A 22,339-nucleotide genomic window follows, 5' to 3' on the forward strand; every position below is an offset into this window, starting at 1 on the left:
CTGGGCAGGGCGCCAGCCCACCGCAGGGCACACACACCCACACACCAAGCACACACTAGGGCCAATTTAGAATCGCCAATGCACCTAACCTGCACGTCTTTGGCCTGTGGGAGGAAACCCAGGCAGACACGGGGAGAACATGCAAACTCCACGCAGGGAAGACCCGAGAAGCGAACCTCCTGTACATACAGTGGCGTGAAAACGTAATTACCTCTTTCCTGATTTTTTCTAGTTTTGCTTATTCTTAACACTTAATTGTCTCCGATTTCCAAACAAATTTATTATAATACAAAAGATAACCTGAGTGAACACATGATCTTTCATTTATTGAAGGAAAAAAGTTCACCAAACAGTAATTGCTCCCTACATTTAAAAAGTTGTTGTGCCGTCATTATCTGCAGTAACTTCAATCAAACACTTCCAAGCAACAGGAAGGCATCGTTGTGGAGAAATTTTGCCCCACTCTTCTCTACAAAATTGTTTTAATCCATCCACCTTGGAGGGTTTTCGACTATGAGTTGCCCATTTAAGGTCCCACCATGACATCTCAAAGGGGTTCCAGTCAGAACTTTGACTAGGTCACTCCAAAACCTTCAACATCTGAATGGCTGAGAACAAAACAAAATGACTTACTCTCGTGCTTTGGTTCGTTGTCCTGCAGGTGCAACAGGACCCAAGTCTTCAAAAAAGTTTCACTTTTGACTCATCCGTCCACAGCAAACTATGTTCAGGAGAGTAATCAAGGTGTATTTTTTGGCAAATGTTAGATGAGTCTTCATGTTCCTCTTGTTTAGTAGTGGTTTTCGTCTTGCATCTCTCCCATGGATACCATTTTTGTGCCGTGTCTTTCTAACAATGGAATCATGATTGCTGACATGAGCTGAGAGAGGCCTTCAGTTCCTCAGATGTTCATCTGGGTTCTTCTGCGAGTTCTCTATGCACTCTTGGAGTCATTTTGCTAGGTTATTCACTCCTGCGCAGATTTACCTCTGTGCTGGGTTTTCTCTGTTTGTGGACGGTGGTTCACTGGAGCCTCAGGGTTTTAGAGATTGCTTTGTAGCCCCTTCCCGCCTGATACCCAGTCTTCTTCTTCTTTTGGCTGCTCCTGTTAGGGGTTGCCACAGAAGATCATTTTCTTACATATCTTCCTGTCTTCGTCATCTTGCTCCGTCTCTCACCACCGTCCTGTAGACCTTCCCTTTCACTCTTGCTGATACCCGTCTGTCACCAATCACTCCTGACACTCTTCTCCACCCATTCCACCTTGCCTACACCCATCACCTGCATGTCCTCCCTCACCACATCCATAAACCTTCTCTTAGGCCTTTCTCTTTTCCTCTTACCTGGCAGCTCTATCCTTAACATCCTTTTCCCAGTATACCCAGCATCTCTCCTCTGCACATGTCCAAACCAACGCCATCTCGCCTCTCTGACTTTGTCTCCCAACCGTCCCACCTGAGCTGACCCTCTAATGTCCTCATTTCTAATCCTGTCCATCCTCGTCACACCCAATGCAAACCTTAGCATCTTTAACTCTACCACCTCCAGCTCTGTGCCACCGTCTCCTGCCCATATAACACAGCTGGTCTCACCACCATCCTGTAGACCTTCCCTTTCACTCTTGCTGATACCCGTCTGTCACCAATCACTCCTGACACTCTTCTCTACCCATTCCACCTTGCCTACACTCTCTTCTTCACCTCTCTTCCAAAATCCCCATTACTCTGTACTGTTGATCCCAAGTATTTAAACTCACCCACCTTCGCCAACTCTACTCCCTGCATCCTCACCATTCCACTGACCTCCCTCTCATTCACACACATGTATTCTGTCCTGGTGGTCCTACTGACCTTCATTCCTCTCCTCTCTACAGCAAACCTCCAACTCTCCAGGGTCTCCTCGACCTGCTCCCGCCTGATACACAGTATTCCGGTAAATTTCCTCCTCAGCTATTCTGGAATTTGTTTTCGATCGAAGCATGGAGTGCTACTTGTGGGGACCTTTTAGCCAAATTCACATTGCTGGAAAGGTTCTAATGATGTGATGTTTATATTGAGTAGGGCTGGCAGCCATGCTTGGTCGCCTTTAACCCGTTATTTCAATCTGATTCATTGCTTAATTATGTTACTAAGAGGGCAATTACTTTTTCACATGGGTGATCTGGCTGTTAGTGAACTTTTTTCTCCTCAATAAATGAAATAATTATTTAAAAACTGTTTATTGTGATTACAAAAGACTGAATTTGTATTTTGCATTATACTAAAAAAATTGTTTGTACACCAGAAACAATTAAGAACTATGGATAAGTGATAATAAAAGAAATCACGGCACTGTATACTCATGGCTGTTTATTGTCAGTCATTCTCCAACCCGTTACATCCTAACACAGGGTCACAGGGGTCTGCTGGAGCCAATCCCAGCCAACACTAGGCGCAAGGCAGAAACAAATCCTCGGGCTGGGCGCCAGCCCACCGCAGGGCACACACACACACCAAGCACACACCAGGGACAATTTAGGACTGCCAATGCACCTAACTTGCATGTCTTTGGACTGTGGGAGGAAAACATGCAAACTCCACGCAGGGAGGACCTGGGAAGCGAACCCAGGTCTCCTTACTGCGAGGCAGCAGCACTACCACTTCATAACCATGCTGCCCGCAGATGATTGCGTCACCGCTAATTTCGTTAACTATAGTTCAGATGCTGATCCATATGCCTGACAGCATTGATCTCATCATGGATCAATGTACTGTACCTGTAAATGAATGACTACATTTGCTCCCAAATGATGACTGGTTGTTCCTCTCGTTAATTTTAAAATCTTTTGTATTTTTATTAAGTAGTACTAGGGTGTTGTACCGTGTTAGTCATTATGAATGTAGAGAAAAGCCAAGCAAAATGACACCTTTTATTGGCTAACTAAAAAGATTACAATATGCAAGCTTTCGAGGCAACTCAGACACCTTTGCCTGAAGAAGGGGCCTGAGTTGCCTCGAAAGCTTGCATATTGTAATCTTTTTAGTTAGCCAATAAAAGGTGTCATTTTGCTTGGCTTTTCTCTGTATTTTTATTAATAAATCTAGTTATATGAGTAACTATTCCATTGTAATTTATCATCAAACCGTTCTGTTAAAATGTAAAATCCGAGGGACATTATTAACACACATCGCTACCTGGCAAGGAGCCGTCTTCAGGCTTCAATCCCAGGCCATCCCTGAAATCACATCCGGAGCCAGGCACGCCCTTGAACTACAACAGGGTGGTGGGCAGTGTCGCTACCCGATCTGCGTGTCGGGGTCAGTAGTCCACTGCACTCCTAGAAGGCCGGGGGTCTCTTTCCTGTACACGCCCACTTAGGAATGTAAGACGAGTTTTTGGACTAATCAAGGTCACCTGTTATTAATATAAGAAGTTTTTTAAACACCACTCACATTTGAAATCTACAAATCGCAGTCCTTAACACTTTCTACAGACGCAGTTTGAAGTTCCAAACGAGCGCTTCTTAAAGTCGGGGTCCTGTGCTCCGTCTCGAGTGACGCGTACGCCATTACGGCTCTGGTTTCTCATCACCCTCAGGCGGCCAATGAGAGGACGCCCCATTCTGCCAAGCGCACGCTCTTCGGTTGAACGCACTCTGAGCCGCCGGCGTACGAACTTGGGCGGGAACTGTGCTCCTTGAGTTGAGCCAAGATGGCGACTGAATGCGCGCCCTCTTGCGCATGCGCACACGTGACCACCCCACGAACTCGAAGCTTGGCCGCCGGTCACTCGAATCAGTCGCTACTCTGCGAAGACCAAAGCACGGTGAGTAGGATCGCGTGAGCCGCGGGCGGTTTGGGCAGTTTTTTTTTTTAGTTTTTTTTTCCATTTTCCTTGCCGCGTAGTATCAAATTTAAAGTTTCATTGTGGGTACCTTAAGCTGCCCGCCTATTGCATCGACATGCCAGTTTCTCCTTTGCGGTGTTAATTTTACATCCCTTCTGAACTCAACATTACCGTCGCTATCCAAGAAGCTGCGAGCGGCTGGTGGACCCGCATGACGCTATATCGCAGATGTGTGTGGGAACCCCCTTACAAGTGAGGGGGGCGGCTATATCGGGTGGGTGTCGGCCCCGAGATCGCTCGGGTGACGGGACAGATGGGAGCTGTTTGAGCACTTTAGGTTGAAAAATCAAGATTACCACGAAACTAAAAAGTGGGTCTTCACCTGGTACTCTGGTCACTGAATCTCACCTCAGATATAACGCCAGTCATGGCAAGGGCCATTAAAAACTTTATAGCAAGGAACAAACAGACCATGCAAACTAACATGTTGTTATTAAAGACTGTTAGGAATGAAATATATTAATAACTGAAGAATTTCAAGATTAACGTTTGGATAGAGCGGTCTTTCCCAAACTCGGTCCTGGGGACCCCCTGTGGTTGCAGGTTTTTGTTCCAGCCAGCTTCTGTTTTTAATTGGAAATCCTGGGCTACTTAAGTGAACTGATATTTCCCAAGTTCTGTGTTCAGGGGACAATATCCTTTTCAAGGAACTTCCAAAAAAATTGGTATCAATAATATAGGCACATGGTGTGTCCTTTTATGCTATTTTGAGGTAGCTGATCACAATTAAGGTGAATATTTTGAATATATAATTCTTTATTAGCGGTCCTTGCCCTCTAAGAACTACTCCCAGAAAGTCAAACATAAGCCTGTGGGATATCATTTTATTCTCTATCAGGGTCAGTGATTATGAATATGATGTTATTTCTGATTTTTAATAATAAAAATAATAAATCTTTGCATTTATATAGCACTTTTCTCACTACTCAAAGCTATCAGCAATTGCAGGTTAAGGGCCTTGCTTAAGGGCCCAACAGAACAGAGTCCCTATTGGCATTTACGGGATTCGAACCGGCAACCTTCCGATTGCCAGTGTAGATCCCTAGTCTCAGAGCCACCACTCCGCTCTTTTTGACCCTTTATTAAGGACCTATCAGAGGGTGAAAAGTGACACATTTCTATTACCGCCGAGAATGTTTAGATTTGAAACATTCAGAGTGAAGCACACATTTTAATATTTCAAACATCTGAAACCACTATTCTGGTTTAATATGTACATCTGCCTTATGAAGTAAAGCATTTCTTGTGAATACCCCACATTAGGGTGGCCTATGCACATTCAGTCTCTTTTTTCCCTTTTCGCTTCTTACTTTTCAGGTTTCTATAAAACTTTGTGACCTCACACCCCTCTATAATGCAGCAAGCGGCATCAGTCCTTCACAGCGGCTATTTCCACCCCACGCTGCGTGCTTGGCAGACATGTAACACCTCATTCAGCCCTGACAGCCTGATATATCCCATCTTCATCACGTGAGTCCTGCTTGCTTTTCAACATATTGGCTTTTCCGTTTTTTGTTTTTAAGTCAAGATAACTGAATTTCAGTGTTGTTAAAAGGGAATGAATTAATGTTTCTCTTTAATCTTTCAGGGACATAGCAGATGGTGTTGAGCCTATTGCCAGCCTCCCGGGGCAAGCCAGGTGGGAGCTTTAAAAGGGTCATTTCATCACTTTGGGGGTCGGGAGGGTGCTTTGTGGATGTAGCTGATAGACTCCGATACTGACGTGCTTGATTGTGATAAGAGTTTTCAGGCTGGGAGTAGCCCCGCCAGACAATGACTTTAGTGACCGAGTCAGTTATGAGCTGGATGTCATATCACACAAGATGGCTCTGTCTTATTCAGTGGCCCTAAGCTTAATCCACTAATGTCTTAAATTAAACAAAGTGCATTTGTATTAACTGCCGAAAAGATTATGTAATGTTTTGTGTAGTCTAATCTGATACAAAGGGTGCAATGTTAAGAAGTCACCTAGTTGGTCTGCTTGTGAGCTTCACCTTCACTGACTTGTTTTTCGTTACTTTGAAGAGGATCTGTTCTTAGTCTGAAGTGAGCCTAGTGTGGATTGGTTTTTCTGGGGTCAGCCTGTACCGTGGGTAGCCTGCTCTGAATATTTAGCTTGTTTTCAGGATCAGACAAATATCTGCTTGCTGTTTGTCCCAGAACTCCCCCTTTTTGGCCTTATGAAAGCTCAAACCACATCAAAACTGAAATGTTTAGTTGCTAAGAATACTTGTGGAGGCAGCATGGTTGGTTGTTCTTTAAATTTCAGACTCCACTTTGGGTCATATCTGTTTGAAATTATTTAACTTGGAAGAAAAAAAAAAAAACAAAGTTTGTATGTTGTTTATCCTAAGACTTTTTGGTTTTTGTGGGACAGGTGAACTGGAATACCAAATTTATTAGTTAATGCAGTAGGGCATCTCTAAATTGGCCTGGTTTAGGTATGCTAGAAGTGTAATCTACTAAAGATTGGCAGTCTTGCTGAGGTTATGTTATCTAATCTGATACAAAGGGTGCCTGTTAAGAAGTCACCTAGATGCTCCGCTTGTGAGCTTCACCTACACCAACTTTTGTTTAGTTATGAAAATTAGTTATTCATTAATTGTAGAGCTTGTACATATACAGTTACTTTTGTTCATTTTGGACAGGGGTGTCCAACATTGTTAGCAGGTATTCATTAGGGTGCCAACGAACAATATGCGAAAAAGTGATGTATCTACAGTTGTGCTTGAAAGTTTGTGAACCCTTTAGAATTTTCTATATTTCTGCATAAATATGACCTAAAACATCATCAGATTTTCACTCAAGTCCTAAAAGGTAGATAAAGAGAAACCAGTTAAACAAATGAGACAAAAATATTATACTTGGTCATTTATTTATTGAGGAAAATGATCGAATATTACATATTTGTGAGTGGCAAAAGTGTGTGAACCTCCAGGATTAGCAGTTAGTTTGAAGGTGAAATTCGAGTCCGGTGTTTTCAATCAATGGGATGACAATCAGGTGTGAGTGGGCACCCTGTGTTATTTAAAGAACGGGGATCTATCAAAGTCTACTCTTCATAACACATGTCTGTGGAAGTGTATCATGGCACGAACAAAGGAGATTTCTGAGGACCTCTGAAAAAAGAGTTGTTGATGCTCATCAGGCTGGGAAAGGCTACAAAACCATCTCTAAAGAGTTTGAACTCCACCAATCCACAGTCAGACAGATTGTGTACAAATGGAGGAAATTCAAGACCATTGTTACCCTCCCCAGGAGTGGTCAACCAACAAAGATCACTCTAAGAGCGAGGCGTGTAATAGTCGGAGAGGTCACAAAGGACCCCAGGGTAACTTCTAAGCAACTGAAGGCCTCTCTCACATTGGCTAATGTTCACGTTCATGAGTCCACCATCAGGAGAACACTGAACAACAATGGTGTGCATGGCAGGGTTGCAAGGAGAAAGCCACTGCTCTCCAAAACAAACATTGCTGCTCGTCTGCAGTTTGCTAAAGATCATGTGGACAAACCAGAAGGCTATTGGAAGAATGTTTTGTGGACGGATGAGACCAAAATAGAACTTTTTGGTTTAAATGAAAAGCGTTATGTTTGGAGAAAGGAAAACACTGAATTCCAGCATAAGAACCTTATCCCATCTGTGAAATATGGTGGTGGTAGTATCATGATCTGGGCCTGATTTGCTGCATCTGGGCAAGGACGGCTTGCCTTCATTGATGGAACAATGAATTCTGAATTATATCCGAGAATTCTAAAGGAAAATGTCAGGACATCTGTCCATGAACTGAATCTCAAGAGAAGGTGAGTCACGTAGCAAGACAACGACCCTAAGCAAATTAGTCGTTCTACCAAAGAATGGCTAAAGAAGAATAAAGTTAATGTTTTGGAATGGCCAAGTCAAAGTCCTGACCTTAAACCAATCGAAATGTTGTGGAAGGACCTGAAGTCAGCAGTTAATGTGAGGAAACCCACCAACATCCCAGAGTTGAAGCTGTTCTGTACGGAGGAATGGGTGAAAATTCCTCCAAACTGGTGTGCAGGACTGATCAACAGTTACCAGAAACATTTAGCTGCAGTTATTGCTGCAATGGGGGGTCACACCAGATACTGAAAGCAAAGGTTCACATACTTTTGCCACTCACAAATATGTAATATTCAATCATTTTCCTCAATAAATAAATGACCAAGTATAATATTTTTGTCTCATTTGTTTAACTGGTTTCTCTTTATCTACTTTTAGGACTTGAGTGAAAATCTGATGATGTTTTAGGTCATATTTATGCAGAAATATAGAAAATTGTAAAGGGTTCACAAACTTTCAAGCACAACTGTATTTTGTGAAGTCTTACCTTGTAAAAATGTTCCGTCCATCCATCCATCCATCCATTTTCCAACCCACTGAATCCGAACACAGGGTCACGGGGGTCTGCTGGAGCCAATCCCAGCCAACACAGGGCACAAGGCAGGAACCAATCCTGGGCAGGGTGCCAACCCACCGCAGGACACACACAAACACACCCATACACCAAGCACACACTAGGGCCAATTTAGAATCGCCAATCCACCTAACCTGCATGTCTTTGGACTGTGGGAAGAAACCGGAGCACCCGGTTCCTTTTCATAAAAATGATACATGAAAAAAATTGAGATAGATATACACTGCCTGGCCAAAAAAAAAGTCACCACCTGGATTTAACTAAGCAAATAGGTACGAGCCTCTTGTTGGATAATTACCACATGGGCAATTATCTTTCAGCTGGCAACAAGTTATTTAACCCAACTGGTGCAATGAGTTGCTTCTCATTTCTTAAAGAGCCATGTCGAAAGACATCTCGTGGTCGTGGAAAAGATGTTAGTTTGTTTGAAAAGGGTCAAATCATTGGCATGCATCAAGCAGAGAAAACATCTAAGGAGATTGCAGAAACTACTAAAATTGGGTTAAGAACTGTCCAACGCATTATTTAAAAACTGGAAGGATAGTGGGGACCCATGCTCTTCGAGGAAGAAATGTGGCCGGAAAAAAATCCTGAATGATCGTGATCGGTGATCACTTAAACATTCGGTGAAATCAAATCGAAGAAAAACAACAGTAGAACTCGGGTCTATGTTTAATAGTGAAAGTAAGAGCATTTCCACACGCACAATGCGAAGGGAACTCAAGGGATTGGGTCTGAACAGCTGTGTAGCCGTAAGAAAACCACTAATCAGTGAGGCAAACCGGAAAAAAAGGCTTCAATTTGCTAGGGAGCATAAAGATTGGACTCTGGAGCAATGGAAGAAGGTCATGTGGTCTGATGAGTTCAGATTTACCCTGTTCCAGAGTGATGGGCGCATCAGGGTAAGAAGAGAGGCAGATGAAGTGATGCACCCATCATCAGACTCTACCATCATCAATGCAAGATCTTGGTGAAAAATTAATGCAACACTGGATGGAACTAAATCTTGTGACATTGCAGAAGCTTATCAAAACAATGCCACAGCGAATGCGTGCCGTAATCAAAGCTAAAGGCGGTCCAACGAAATATTAGAGTGCGTGACCTTTTTTTTTTGGTGGCGACTTTTTTTTTTTTGGCCAGGCAGTGTATCAACATTTACTGGTGGCACAATGCCTGTGAAGTCATCAGTATTTATTATAAAATCCCCTTTTCGTGTAACTATTATGCTTATTGACAGGTGTTGTACTTGGAATATTCAGCATAACTGGGCTTTTAAAATAAATGTGTATTGTTTTTCTATGCCTAGTGTTTACTTTTGTTGCTGTGACACTTGTGTAAGAAACGTAAAATAATGCAATAAATTAAAAACCGGGTATTTTTTATATGCTCATACAGACAGATTGCATTCACAGTTCCCAAAGTTAAAGGTTAATAAGTTGTGTGATTCCAGTATTTTATCCAGTATTTTATCAGTAACAAGCATACATACTTCTTGCGAGTGATAATAGAAGAACTGTGAGACAACAAGACGAAAATGTTACGGTGCTGTTAGGCTGTTTGCATAGCGTAGTCCTATAAACTGGATGGGATTAATTCTTATTTCTATCTGCATCTTTAGATTGCTACAAAGATTATTCAAAATTATAAACATATTGAGTCCTAATTACTCAACACTGTTATATTTGCATAACAGGTATAGGTGAAGGATTTAAGCAAGATGACATCAGTTGTAGATAAAAAGTCAAGGCAATCACGACACGTGTATGGCTTATAGGAGGCCTCTGTGAGACCATGACTGGCCGTAAGCTACCTTCTAACAGACAAGTGCTAAGTCGATCTTTTTTTTTTTTTTTTTTTTTTTTATTATTTGCATACTGTTGAGAAGAAAATGGTCCAGAGTGGAGATTTCACAGGACTTCCTCCATAGACAATCCTGATTCATGGGACAGTAATGAAGCATATATTTCAGCTCAGTGCAATGTCCAACACGTGAAAGTGGTCAATGATTCAGCGGAGAGAGGGGTGGCACTGATTCAGTCATTCAATTCGGCCATCACAAACCAAGAAGAACAGAAACCGTACCTCATGTTGTAAAAGACCATTGCAAACAGTTTCCAGCACCAACAAAAACTCTTAACTGAAAAGCTCCGAAGAGCTGGACAGAAGAGTCCTATCAGTGCGCACGTTTCTGTATAGTGAATATAGAAACATTCTGATCTCTTGTGCCATCAGTAAATATTGTTTGATTGTCATAAAACTTTGTGTAATTTATCATGGTAACTAGAGGATCAAAATTGGGGGCTAAGAAGTGAGAAAATAAAAACTTTGATTTTCACTGGCACCCTAGTATTCATTCTAAACATTTTCTTAATTAGTGACCAGTTTGTGCTGCTAATTGACTTATTTTGCCATAGTTTGAATTGACTCACAATTTAGGACTCGGACTCCTTAATTGGCTGCGAGCCAACACATGACCAGCTAGCCAGTGTCCATCATACAATATCTGAAAATAAAAAAAGTCAAAGGTGTTAGTAATGTTGTTCTGCTAAGGTCCGAAAAATGAAAATCAACAGGTTTGGAATGTCTGCTGTGGCAGAATGAGGGCACCAACACACTGTGCATCACGTGACATGTTTTTTTTCTTGTGACCAATGAGCTGTTTAAGCTTAATCTTCTCTCTCTTCAGATATGGAGTCAACAAGCTGGAAGGGATGGTGCAACCCCTTGTGGATAAAGGCCTCAAGTGTGTGCTGCTGTTTGGGGTTCCTTCTCAAATGACCAAGGTACTATACCCACTTAAATATATAGCTAGTCCACAAAGGGAAAAGGCGAGTCACTTATCTTAAAATAGTTTTTATTCCTAAGCTTTTGACAAAATCTACCAGGTGTCATCAACAGAGGATTAGACATACAGGGATCAAAGGGAATAAAAAGTAAATGGTATCAGCCGACACTTGGACATGAACCCATCATATGCAGGCTTAAAAAGAAAAACATCTGCATATTAAATCAGACGTTATGACCAACTCCCTCCAAACCCCACTTTATTATTACACCCACCAGCCCACTCCCCCTTATTGCCTTTGATTTCTATATGTCTAATCATTTTCCTCTGATGATGACACCTGGTGGGTTGCTGAAAGCTTAGGATCATAAAACTGTTTTAAAATATGTGACTCCTCTTCTCCATTTGTGGATTTCTAGCTACAAATATGCGAACCATATCAGACACCTTCACTTCTATTCTATTCAGATGATCCTGTGATGTGTGCATAGCAATCTGTGGTGATGTTTGTATGTGGCAGAGGGATGGGAGAAATTGAATTTTATATCTCAAAAGTTGAAATTGCAGTTAACGGTAGTAATACGAAAAAAAAAAACCACAAAACACCATAGAAAATTAGATGTATAAATTTAAAGTTAAAATTCACTTCAATTAATAATCACTAGAATAGTCGGTATAACTGTTAACTTATTAACAGTGCTGTTAAATAGCTCTGATTACATTGGACATTTCTGTTCATTCGTAGCTGTTCATTTCCTAGAAATACATTTATTTAAGTTTAATAGAGTTGCAGAATTAATTAAATGTGTTTTAAAGAAGCCCCAGTCACTTGAGTTTTCTCTTGGAGGGGAACGTAAATAGCACAGACTCAATAACACCACTTTTACTTTTGTTTAAATTAAGAAATTAAGAGACACTGAATAAGGCTGATTCTGGAAAAATGAAAATAGAACACACTGTATGCCACGGGTGTCCAACTCCAGTCCTGGAGAGTCGCAGTGGCTACAGGTTTTCATTCTGACAACAACAACAACATTTATTTTTATAGCACATTTTCATACAAGTAATGTAGCTGACCATCCTCTTCATTGGTGACCTGTTTTTGTTGCTAATGAATTTCTTTTGCCTTCATTTTAATTTACTTGACTCAGACCCCTGAACTGTTTTTGTCCCCTTAATTAGTAGCCAAATAAGGAGAGATGCTGAAGTATATTGGGAGAAAAATGCTAAGGATAGAGCTGCCAGGGAAGAGGAAAATAGGAAGGCCTAAGAGAAGGTTTATGAGTGTGGTGAGAGAGGACATGCAGGTGATGGGTGTGACAGAACAAGATGATGAGGACAGAGAGATATGGAAAAAAAAAAAAATGATGTGCTGTGACAAACCCAAACGGGAGCAGCCAAAAGAAGAAGTAGCCAAATAATAATGAGACACAAAACGAGCTGCCACATGACCAGCTCACATGTGCCCATCACACAATATTTGAAAATAAACAAAGGTGAAGGTCTCGGTAAGGCTGATCTCTCACGTCCCCACAACATTGTGAGGGTGGTCTTAGAAAAAACAGAAAATAAACAGTTCTGGAAATGTCTGCTGTGGCAGAATGAGAGCTGCAACAAGCCATGGAATTAAATAACTACTTTAATTAAACAGTAAGAATTGGCTTCTCATTAAGAAACTGGTTGGAGTCTGAAGCTCTGACTTAGCTGGTCATCTCATTTCTGTTTAGCTGCCATTTAATGAACAAAAGAATCAACTGAGAGGACTGAATCCTTAAAAACAGGGCTATTAAAATGAACGGGAAAAGGAGATAATTAGCAGCGAAAACTGCTCACTGATTAAGAAAAGGGTTAGAATGAAAACCTGCAGCTGCTGTGGCCCTCCAGGACCGGAGTTCGACACCCCTGCTGTATACGCACTGGCCTTCCTTCATTTTCTCTAGATATTGTAGCTTTGCCATTTTCATGCAGGCTTTCATTATAACTAAAGCTCTTTACATTTGAAATTATTTTTGTAGCCTAATTATTTAGTAAGAGCTATGGTTTGGTTCACATGCAAATGAATAATAGTATACCACTATCCATTTTTTCTGTACTGGCTTATTCAGAGCAGGGTTGCAGAGAAACCAGAGCCTATCCCAGTAAGTAATGGGCATTAGGCAGGAGTAACACCTTGACAGGGTGCCAGTCCATCACAAAACATAGTTCACATGTATTTATAAATAGAGTTCAGTCCAATTATTGACTTGTCTTGTGTGGGTTTAGTTTCTTCATGCTCTCACTTCAATGGCTTAGTCACATGTCTGCTTTTTGTCCTCCCTACTTGAAATGATATTTGAGGAGCAATGTTTGCTTTTTACTTCAACCCTACATGGATACGTGTTAATGCTGCCCCTTACCAATGTCCCTTAAGTGGGGATTCAAGAGAAGAGTTTAATCAAAACACTCATGGAAAGGAGGCGAGAGCTGATAAGAGTGAGATGGATGGTATGAGCCAATGGTTTTCGTTCGGCACTTTTGTAGCAGACAAGGGGATGAAGCACCCTGTTGGACAAATGTATATGAAGGCAGGTGCCAAGCGGCAATAGGACTGGCATTCTCGGTGTTTTGTATCTGTGAGTGCTCCTCTGTGGCTTTGTTTAATGAAACAGATGTGAACCCCAGATGTTGGTGACAGTAAGTCAACTGTAACATGAAATGCAAATAGCCCATAAAAATCTGGATAACATTATTTACAGATCAGCAAAATGTATCTGTCATTGTATGAAAGGTGAAAAACACAATAGTTCTGTAAAAATATTTTCTTTGTTTTTTTCCTCATCTGCTCTGTTATCTGATCTCCTTGCCCTGAGACCACAATTGTCTGTTTTTCTTTTCCCAGGATGACCACGGCTCAGCAGCAAATTCAGAGAACACCCCGGTGATCCAGGCAATCAAGAAACTGCGCTCCTCGTTTCCCCAATTACTAATCGCCTGTGACTTGTGCCTTTGTCCCTATACGTCTCATGGTCATTGTGGTACGGCAACCTTTTATTTTTGGGGGGTTGAATTATGGTCAAAGTTTTGGAAGTAGTGGGAAGAACTGGTCTGCTTTAGGACACATTTCAGTCAGTATACTTGTATCTTTTTTTAAAATTTATAATTGTAATCTAAGGAAATGGGAAGGCAGAACGACCGAGCCTCCCATGGATGATTTACTTAAGTAAACGTTTATTATAGGAATCAATATGTTAGTCAGGATGTGTTTACCCCACTGATGAACATGGCAGGGCTGGTTTTGAGGACTCGGCTAATGTTTCCATATATGTGTGAAATATGATTATTTAGTGGATGCCATTATCCAAGGTGTCTTACAAAGCAATTTATAATTCACTAGCCGACGCCCGCCATAGCATACGGCGGTGTAAGAATAGGAACAGAAAACGGTGAGAAAGGAATTCAGAAATCAAGAAGAAATAAATGCTTCTTGAAAGACGGAGTTGTGAATAGACGTTTTGGTGGAGACAACAGATAATGAGTCGAAAGATCTAACCCTAGAAAAAGCCACGTAGAACTGACCGTGGCTGAAGACTGGTTGTTGTAGATTAACGCAAATCTTTGCAAACGTTTGTCCTTGGGACTTGTTGATAGTCATGGAGAAGGCGAGTCTGAGTGGGAATTGTGTGCGTTTAAATGTTAAAAGGAGATTGGTGTCGGAAGGAAGGAGAGAGATTCTGGGAATGAAGATTGTTTCAGAATTTTGTATAGCGATCAGTTTGCACTCAATAATATTTGTATGTATTCGGGTAACGATGAGTCTTGCTCCGTTGCAAAGACCTTTTGATGGCATAATATTTTGGAGGAGCATAATTACAGCTCCCATCTTCAGATGGGGAGGCATGGCAGTTGGTGTGAGGGAATGTAAAAACTCCTGTGGGATCATTAGGATCGTCACTGACTACTGTATCTACACTCTTGAAGGTCACCCTGTATAAGATCAAGAACTTTGTTGTTAATATGTAGAGAATTGTCGTTTGTGATGCTCAGTATTGAGTCACAGTCGCAGTATAACGAAAATACGAAGGAGCGAAACGAATAGAAAGGAGCAAAACCAATGCCAATGGTCGACAGAGTACCTTCCTGTAGCAGGATACGGAAAAGTCTCCCAGGCACACACATGGCTGAACTGAAAGGTCATGCGGTCAGGCTAGATATAGGGCGGTGACGGGACACCAATGGGGTCATGAGAGAGGAGCAGGGAACGTGGTAGTCCAAAGGAGGAATAGGAATCGAGAAAAGCAGCGTGGGGGTGTATGGGAGGTCTCAGGCAGCGTAGAGACGGGTTTGAAAGAGCAGGAATAGGAATCGAGAAATGCCGTGTCGGCTGCGTGTGGGCGGGACCGCTTTTGAAGAGGAAGCAGGATGAACCAGAAGAGATATATATATATATATATATATATATATATATATATATATATATATATATATATAAGATTTACATTTATAAAGACACTAGCTGTCCCCGGTGGCTCTGCCCACATAGTAGTGACACAGGACATTGAGGAGGGCCCTGCCTGGCTCCCCACTCCTGATGTCATGCTTCCCCCTCTCCTTGGCCCACAGCCTCTGTCTCGGATTAGTGCGAATATATCGCTTCTGCAAGCGAGCTCTGATACTTGGCGCAATGAGAGAAGTCGCAAAATCAACCGGAATGTTCAAGCAAATTATAAAAAAAAACCCACTCTAAATCTGTTAACCCAGACAGACAACAACTTTTGAGTCAGACCCACTAATTAGTAAATAATGGATTAAATTTAAACAATTAGCACACCAGGAATAGTAGAATGAAAATCAAGATGAAAATATTGTTTTAAAAAAAAAATGCATTATTCCCATACAACAGCTTGGTACATTTTAATATACAGTATCTCACAAAAGCGAGTACACCCCTAAGTGAGAAATGTCCAAGTTGTGCCCAAAGTGTCAATATTATGTGTGGCCACCATTATTTTCCAGCACTGCCTTAACTCTCTTGGGCATGGAGTTCACACGAGCTTCACAGGTCGCCACTGGAATCCTCTTCCACTTCTCCATGACGACATCACGGAGCTGCTGGATGTTAGAGACCTGGCACTCCTCCACCTACCCCACAGATGCTCCATAGGGTTTAGGTCTGGAGACATGCTTGGCCAGTCCAGCACCTTTACCCTCCGTTTATTTAGCAAGGCAGTGGTCATCTTGGAGGTGTGTTTGGGGTCGTTATCATGTTCAGTTTCCGAAGGGAGGGGATCATGCTCTGCTTCAGTATGTCACAGTACATGTTGGCATTCATGGTGCCCTCAATGAACTGTAGCTGCCCAGTGCATTCATGCAGCCCCAAACCATGACACTTCCAGCACCATGCTTGACTGTAGGCAAGACACACTTGTCTTTGTACTCCTCACCTGGTTGCCGCCACACGCTTGACACCATCTGAACCAAATAAGTTGATCTTGGTCTCATCAGACCACAGCACGCGGTTCCAGTAATTCATGTCTTTAGTCTGCTTGTCGTCAGTAAACTGTTTGCGGGCTTTCTTGTGCATCATCTTTAGAAGAGGCTTCCTTCTGGGACGACAGCCATGCAGACCAATTTGATGCAGTGTGCGGCGGGTGTGTGGTCTGAGCACTGCCAGCAGGGCTGGATTTATATGAAAAGAGGCCCTAGGCTATTCCACTTATGAGGCCCTTTCACCTTCCATTTTTAAGTTTGTAAATTACATGAGAGATAATAACATTTTGCTAACAATTTGAATGTAGGCCCCTCTTGATCTTGAGGCCCTAGGCTGAAGCCTAGTTAGCCTATAGGAAAATCCGGCCCTGACTGCCAGGCTGACCCACCACCCCTTCAACCTCTAAGGCAATGCTGGCAGCACTCATACGTCGATTTTCAAAAGAACACCTCTGGATATGACGCTGAGCACGTGCACTCAACTTCTTTAGTGGACCATGGCGAGCCCTGCTCTGAGTGGAACCTGTCCTGTTAAACCGCTGTATGGTCTTGGGCACCGTGCTGCAGCTCAGTTTCAGGGTGTTGGCAATCTTCTTATAGACGAGGCCATCTTTATGTAGAGCAACAATTCTTGTTTTCAGATCCTCCGTGAGTTCTTTGCCATGAGGTGCCATGTTGAAGTTCCAGTGACCAGTATGAGAGAGTGTGAGAGCGAGAACACCAAATTGAACACACCTGAGACCTTGTAACACGAACGAGTCACTTGACACCGGAGAGGGAAAATGGCTAATTGGTCACAATTTGGACATTTTTCACTTAGGGGTGTACTCACTTTTGTTGTCAACGGTTTAGACATTAATGGCTGTGTGTTGAGTTATTTTGAGGGGACAGAAAAATTTAAACCGTTACACATGCTGTACACGGACTACGTTACATTGTATCAAAGTGTCATATCTTAAGTGTTGTCCCATGAAAAGATATAATCAAATATTTACAAAAATGTCAGGGGTGTACTCACTTTTGTGAGATACTGTAGATATATATTGTTCCCAAAACACAGAACTTGGGAAATAACAGTTGACTTAATTAGCCCAGGCGTCCAATTAAAAACAGAAGCTGGTTGGAACAAAAACCTGCAGCCACAGGGGGTCCCCAGGATGAAGTTTGGGAATCACAGAACTGAACAGTTCCAAAATATTTGATGAAATGCTGCATTTTCAAAAGACGCCTAAACATGTGTAAGGTCCCCTTAATAATATCCAAATTGTTACCAATGGTTTCCGCCGCCCAGGCGTAGTTCTCGCTGTGGGAGTACAATCCCTGCGCCAGCACCTTGCCGCCCATTTTTCATTCTGCTCTTTCCAGATTGGTACCGTCTTTGTGCTACTGTTACCGTTTTTGTTAAGCATACTGCGTTTGTCATTCTCAACGCTATTGTGTGTGCTTGGAAATGCCTCCCAGGCATCACAGTTGTCTCAAGTCACATTTTTGGAATGAATACAACAGCAGATGAGCTGGAAGGCGGCGGTCATTGCAGTTTTAATGAAGACGGCCTTTTGCAGGCACTCTGTACTCCTCTATAATTAGCCATCAGCCTGCATTGCAGACCAGCTGAAGGGATGGACCAGTCGTGGATCATTTTCTGTCCATAAGAATAGCAGTAGACAAACCAAAATGAAATAAGATACATCAGCAGACGATTCAAGCGCATTAAAACTGACAGGTAAGAGTAACAAACAATTAACTGGAATAAATCGGAGTCAACTGACAGTAAGTACAGTGTGTGCGTCACAATGGCAGGCATTGTAAAAAAACAAGCTGCACGTCTAAAACAGAACAGAGAAGAGGAGGGTGGCCGCAGGCATGATTTTTATGTCGTAATCACTGGACCCTCGTGGCCAGGCCCGAGGCTGCTGCTCTGTAGATGGTGGGATCCAACAGTAAGTGATTGTCGCCCAAGGGCACTTCTGTTAATCTGCTGTCCGTTATCTTCCCCCTGCTGTGTTCGTTTCAGGGATCCTTCGAGATGACGGCACTCTGGATAATGATGCAAGTTGCCTGCGCCTGGCAGAGGTCGCCCTGTCTTATGCTGAAGCAGGTGAGTGGAGGTGCCACTCTGAGGATTGTGGGTAATTTCATCCTCCAGTTGAGGTTTCCTTGATAAGCTATTCGGGTAGAAGACCACCAAATCAATTGGATGTATTGTTTAACCAATAGGCTGCCACATCATTGCTCCCTCTGATATGATGGATGGCCGTGTAGGCGCCATAAAGCAGGCGCTGCTGTCTAACAACCTGGGAAACAAGGTATTGTTATTTATTGGTTTAATAGTTTGGGGGCTTTGGGGAAATTGATTCAGTTCTGTGTCATGCCAAGCCTGAGTTGTCTTTGCTTTCTAGGTGTCTGTCATGAGCTACAGTGCAAAGTTTGCCTCCTGCTTCTATGGACCCTTCAGGTATACGCAGTTTGGTTAAAATTGTCTTTTTGTTTTTTAACTTCCGTGATGGGTGTGGCAATACACTGTATCGGCGTGTGCTCCTAACCTAACCTTTCTCTTAACTTCCCCACATTTATAAATTTTATTCCAGAGATGCTGCCCAATCCAAGCCCGCATTTGGGGATCGTCGCTGCTACCAGCTGCCCCCTGGGGCCCGTGGCCTGGCAATCCGAGCTGTGGTAAGGAGGAATATTTGACATTGGCTGTGCTGGCTGAGTCTTGGCAAGTCACTGCCATGCCGAGTCCAGTCTGGACTATCTCCATTGAAATCCTGTTTGCCCATCTTCTTGTGCTGTCTTAGGACCGTGATGTGCAGGAAGGGGCCGACATGCTGATGGTGAAGCCGGGAATGCCTTACCTGGACATAATCCGAGAGGTTAAGGACAAGGTGAGCACATACTGCCTTGTGATTGTAGGAGTGGACTATCCAGTATGGGGATGGAACAGGGCTGTAGTGCAGTGTTTGTCAACCTTTAAGTATTTGCGACTCGAGTTTTCATAAGTTTTAATCGTTTTTTTGAAACCCTAATCAAATTTAATCCTATATTTTTTGCTGCCGATACACCGCTACAAGTTTAAAATTTCCCTACGAATAGCGAAATTACACCACATATGGCAACATTTTGCGAACCGCTGCTGTAGTGTGTGACAAAGTTCAGTTGCACCAAATGGCCTTCCTTTAGTTTGGCTCCCTTTGTTTTGCACATTGCAGCATCCAACACACCCCCTTGCCGTGTACCACGTGTCTGGAGAATTTGCAATGCTGTGGCATGGTGCCCAGGCAGGAGCCTTCGACCTTCGCACTGCTGTGATGGAGGCGTTGACAGCTTTCAGGAGGGCAGGTAAGAACACACACGGTGCTGCTGCCCTGTGGGTGCCATCCTTGAGGCTAAATGCTTCGTGTTTCTCCTAGGGGCAGATATCATCATCACATACTACGTCCCTCAGCTTCTGGACTGGCTGAAGGACATGTGAAGAGTGTACCCAGATGCCTCATTGAGCCCATTCAGCTAAGGGGGGCCACCTTACTTCTGTAGCTGTAGATCGTAAACGAGAGCAAACGGAAAAGAAGAGGATATGGATGGTTCTGGTCAAGAGTAGGACCACGCTGAGGTGTTTCTAACCTTGTAGGTTAAGAGTCCTAACATTACTTTAGCTTCTTAACTTTGTTCAACTCCTCGCTGATGCCTGAATGTCATTGCTAACTGCGAATCGTATCGATTCTGGTTCATCGATCTTCTACATTCATCAAGCAAAGATGTTTCTGTGACCGGAAGGCAGTGTGACCCCGATGAGAATTGCACTATCTAGTGTGCCCAGCTGTACTCTCCTTCTCTCTGACGGTGGAGTGCAGAAGGGTGCAGTGGTCTTCAATGTGCCTTAGTTAGACAGCCTGTAACCCCCAACCCCAGATCAATACCTTGACATGCAGTCTGTTAAAGTTTTCATTTTCCTAACCAGTGGCCACGTATTCGTATTTGTCATTAACATGAAAGTGACGCCTGCTCCGCTCTTCAGTATTTTTCTCACGGTGCTTGTAACAGTATTAACTCTCACGTCTATTCAGGTCATGTAGTGGCCTCTTCTTTAAATGTCATTTGGGGTCCAGTCAGCCACCTAGCTGCTTGTGTCCCCTTTTGTTATTTCTAAGCCATACTGCAATGTCCTAACGATGTCATTCAGGGGACCCTCTTGCTGGGCCCAGTGACTGAATGTTGCATACTCTGTTCAGCGTCTTTGCCTCCTATGCTAATAAACTTTGCTACAAGGTGGTGCAAAGTCTGCGGTGTCTTACTTGTTTGAAGTCACACTCCTGAGTTCATCTTTACCTGCTTCGATTGTCCCTGCTTGTGTTTCAGAATGCAGCATGAGTAAGAATTGCTCGGCCTTTGGAATTCTTTCTCATGTATTGCTACATTGAATTTGTTTTATTTTCCATCTTTCATGTTGACTGTGACAAACCTCAAGAATTGCCTCCCACTTTGTTCATCTGCTTTGTGCTGAGCAGTTCAGTTTTGGTCTTGTCCAGCTGTACGAGATCCCCATCTGTGAAACGGTGCCATGGACACAGAGACTGAGCTTATTCATGGCAGTAGACATCCATTCAGCACTGGACCTTGAAGCACATCACAGAAGAGAGGCGGCCGAGGGCACTGCCAGAGTCCAGGAGAAGTGTGCACTGGTAAGTCAAGCAGACCTCTTCAGGGTCCCAGGATAAACAGGAGCAGGCGTTGGCCATGTAAGCTTTGCATGCGTGGGGCTTTCCTGCTACCAAAATCCCCCCCCAAAATGTGCAAAGTGAGCTGAATTGGCCCGGTGTGGATGTCTGTGTCTGGCGCTGTTTCCTGCTTTGCACGCAGTGTTGTCAGGATAGACCTCTGAAACCCCCCCAAATTGATCCTGACTTGGATAAGAGACCCGGCAGGAGACTCGGAGCACAAGGAGGGCAGTGGAGATCAGCACGTTGTCGGTGTGCACCGCAGATCTTGGGATGAGCATTCCCATTACAAAGCAGGGTCCGCAGTGCTGCCAGCTGGAGTGAAAATGCTGGTCTGTCTTTCATTTTGCCTCATTGCTCTTTATTATCTCCTGCCTTGTGAGTTGTTTTAACCACTTTAAGTATATCTGTCTGCTATTGTGTACAATTGCCCATTCATGGGCTGGTGCAGTGGTAGCGCTGCTGTCTCACATTAAGAAGACTGGGGGTTCGCGTCCCGGGTGTTCCCTGCGTGGATTTTGCATGTTCTCAGGTGCCCTCCAGCTGCTCTGCTTTCTTCCCACAGTCCAAAAACATGCAGGTGCGGTGGCATGGCCAGCATGTGTGTCTGTATGGGGTCACCATGTGATGGGCTGGTGTTCCTGCCCTTTGTCCGATGCCTACTGGGAAAGGTGCCAGCTGACCTCAGCATCTGGAGAGGGTATGAAAGATGGATGGATTAGGGTAATCTGAATGATGGACAACCCAGTGCTGGCTGGTCACTTTGTGCAGTGGACATCAGCAGGCCCTAGGAGAACAGCCATTGCAGCAATTACATTATTTTATTGGGTTCTTTTTGGGCAGATTAAGAGAATTCGTTTTATTATTTAACTGGCAACAATATACTTGATTAATAGAGGAAAAAAGATTTTACTATTATAATAAGCTACTAATTCTATACAGTTTATATTATGGGAAATAAAGAGAGTTGATTTTATTATTTAACTTGCAACAATATTTAGTTTATTAATAGGAGTGGGGAGGGATTTTACAATTTAACTTTCAATAGCCGG

The 22,339-nt window shown here is 43.0% G+C and overlaps 1 protein-coding gene across 2 annotated transcripts in view; it reads left to right on the forward strand.

Moving 5' to 3' along the window:
* alad (aminolevulinate dehydratase) overlaps nucleotides 1-20,841 on the forward strand; it is a 29,391-nt gene extending 8,550 nt beyond the window's left edge. Inside the window, exons 1-12 of one of the 2 annotated variants that reach the window (XM_028808753.2) lie at nucleotides 3,692-3,804; nucleotides 5,203-5,355; nucleotides 5,474-5,524; nucleotides 11,008-11,104; nucleotides 13,985-14,120; nucleotides 18,587-18,670; nucleotides 18,790-18,878; nucleotides 18,972-19,027; nucleotides 19,161-19,248; nucleotides 19,371-19,457; nucleotides 19,782-19,911; nucleotides 19,983-20,841. In XM_028808753.2, coding sequence (XP_028664586.1) covers nucleotides 5,240-5,355; nucleotides 5,474-5,524; nucleotides 11,008-11,104; nucleotides 13,985-14,120; nucleotides 18,587-18,670; nucleotides 18,790-18,878; nucleotides 18,972-19,027; nucleotides 19,161-19,248; nucleotides 19,371-19,457; nucleotides 19,782-19,911; nucleotides 19,983-20,044 — 996 coding nt within the window. In that variant the 5' untranslated portion in view covers nucleotides 3,692-3,804; nucleotides 5,203-5,239 and the 3' untranslated portion in view covers nucleotides 20,045-20,841. Of the gene's footprint in view, nucleotides 1-3,691; nucleotides 3,805-5,202; nucleotides 5,356-5,473; nucleotides 5,525-11,007; nucleotides 11,105-13,984; nucleotides 14,121-18,586; nucleotides 18,671-18,789; nucleotides 18,879-18,971; nucleotides 19,028-19,160; nucleotides 19,249-19,370; nucleotides 19,458-19,781; nucleotides 19,912-19,982 lie in introns of those variants that run through there. The other variant, XM_028808751.2, reaches the window with a different exon arrangement.
* The last annotated feature ends 1,498 nt before the right edge of the window (nucleotides 20,842-22,339 follow it).

This window comes from Erpetoichthys calabaricus, chromosome 9 (genome assembly GCF_900747795.2).
Source record: "Erpetoichthys calabaricus chromosome 9, fErpCal1.3, whole genome shotgun sequence".
Classification (NCBI taxonomy): Eukaryota; Metazoa; Chordata; class Cladistia; order Polypteriformes; family Polypteridae; genus Erpetoichthys; species Erpetoichthys calabaricus.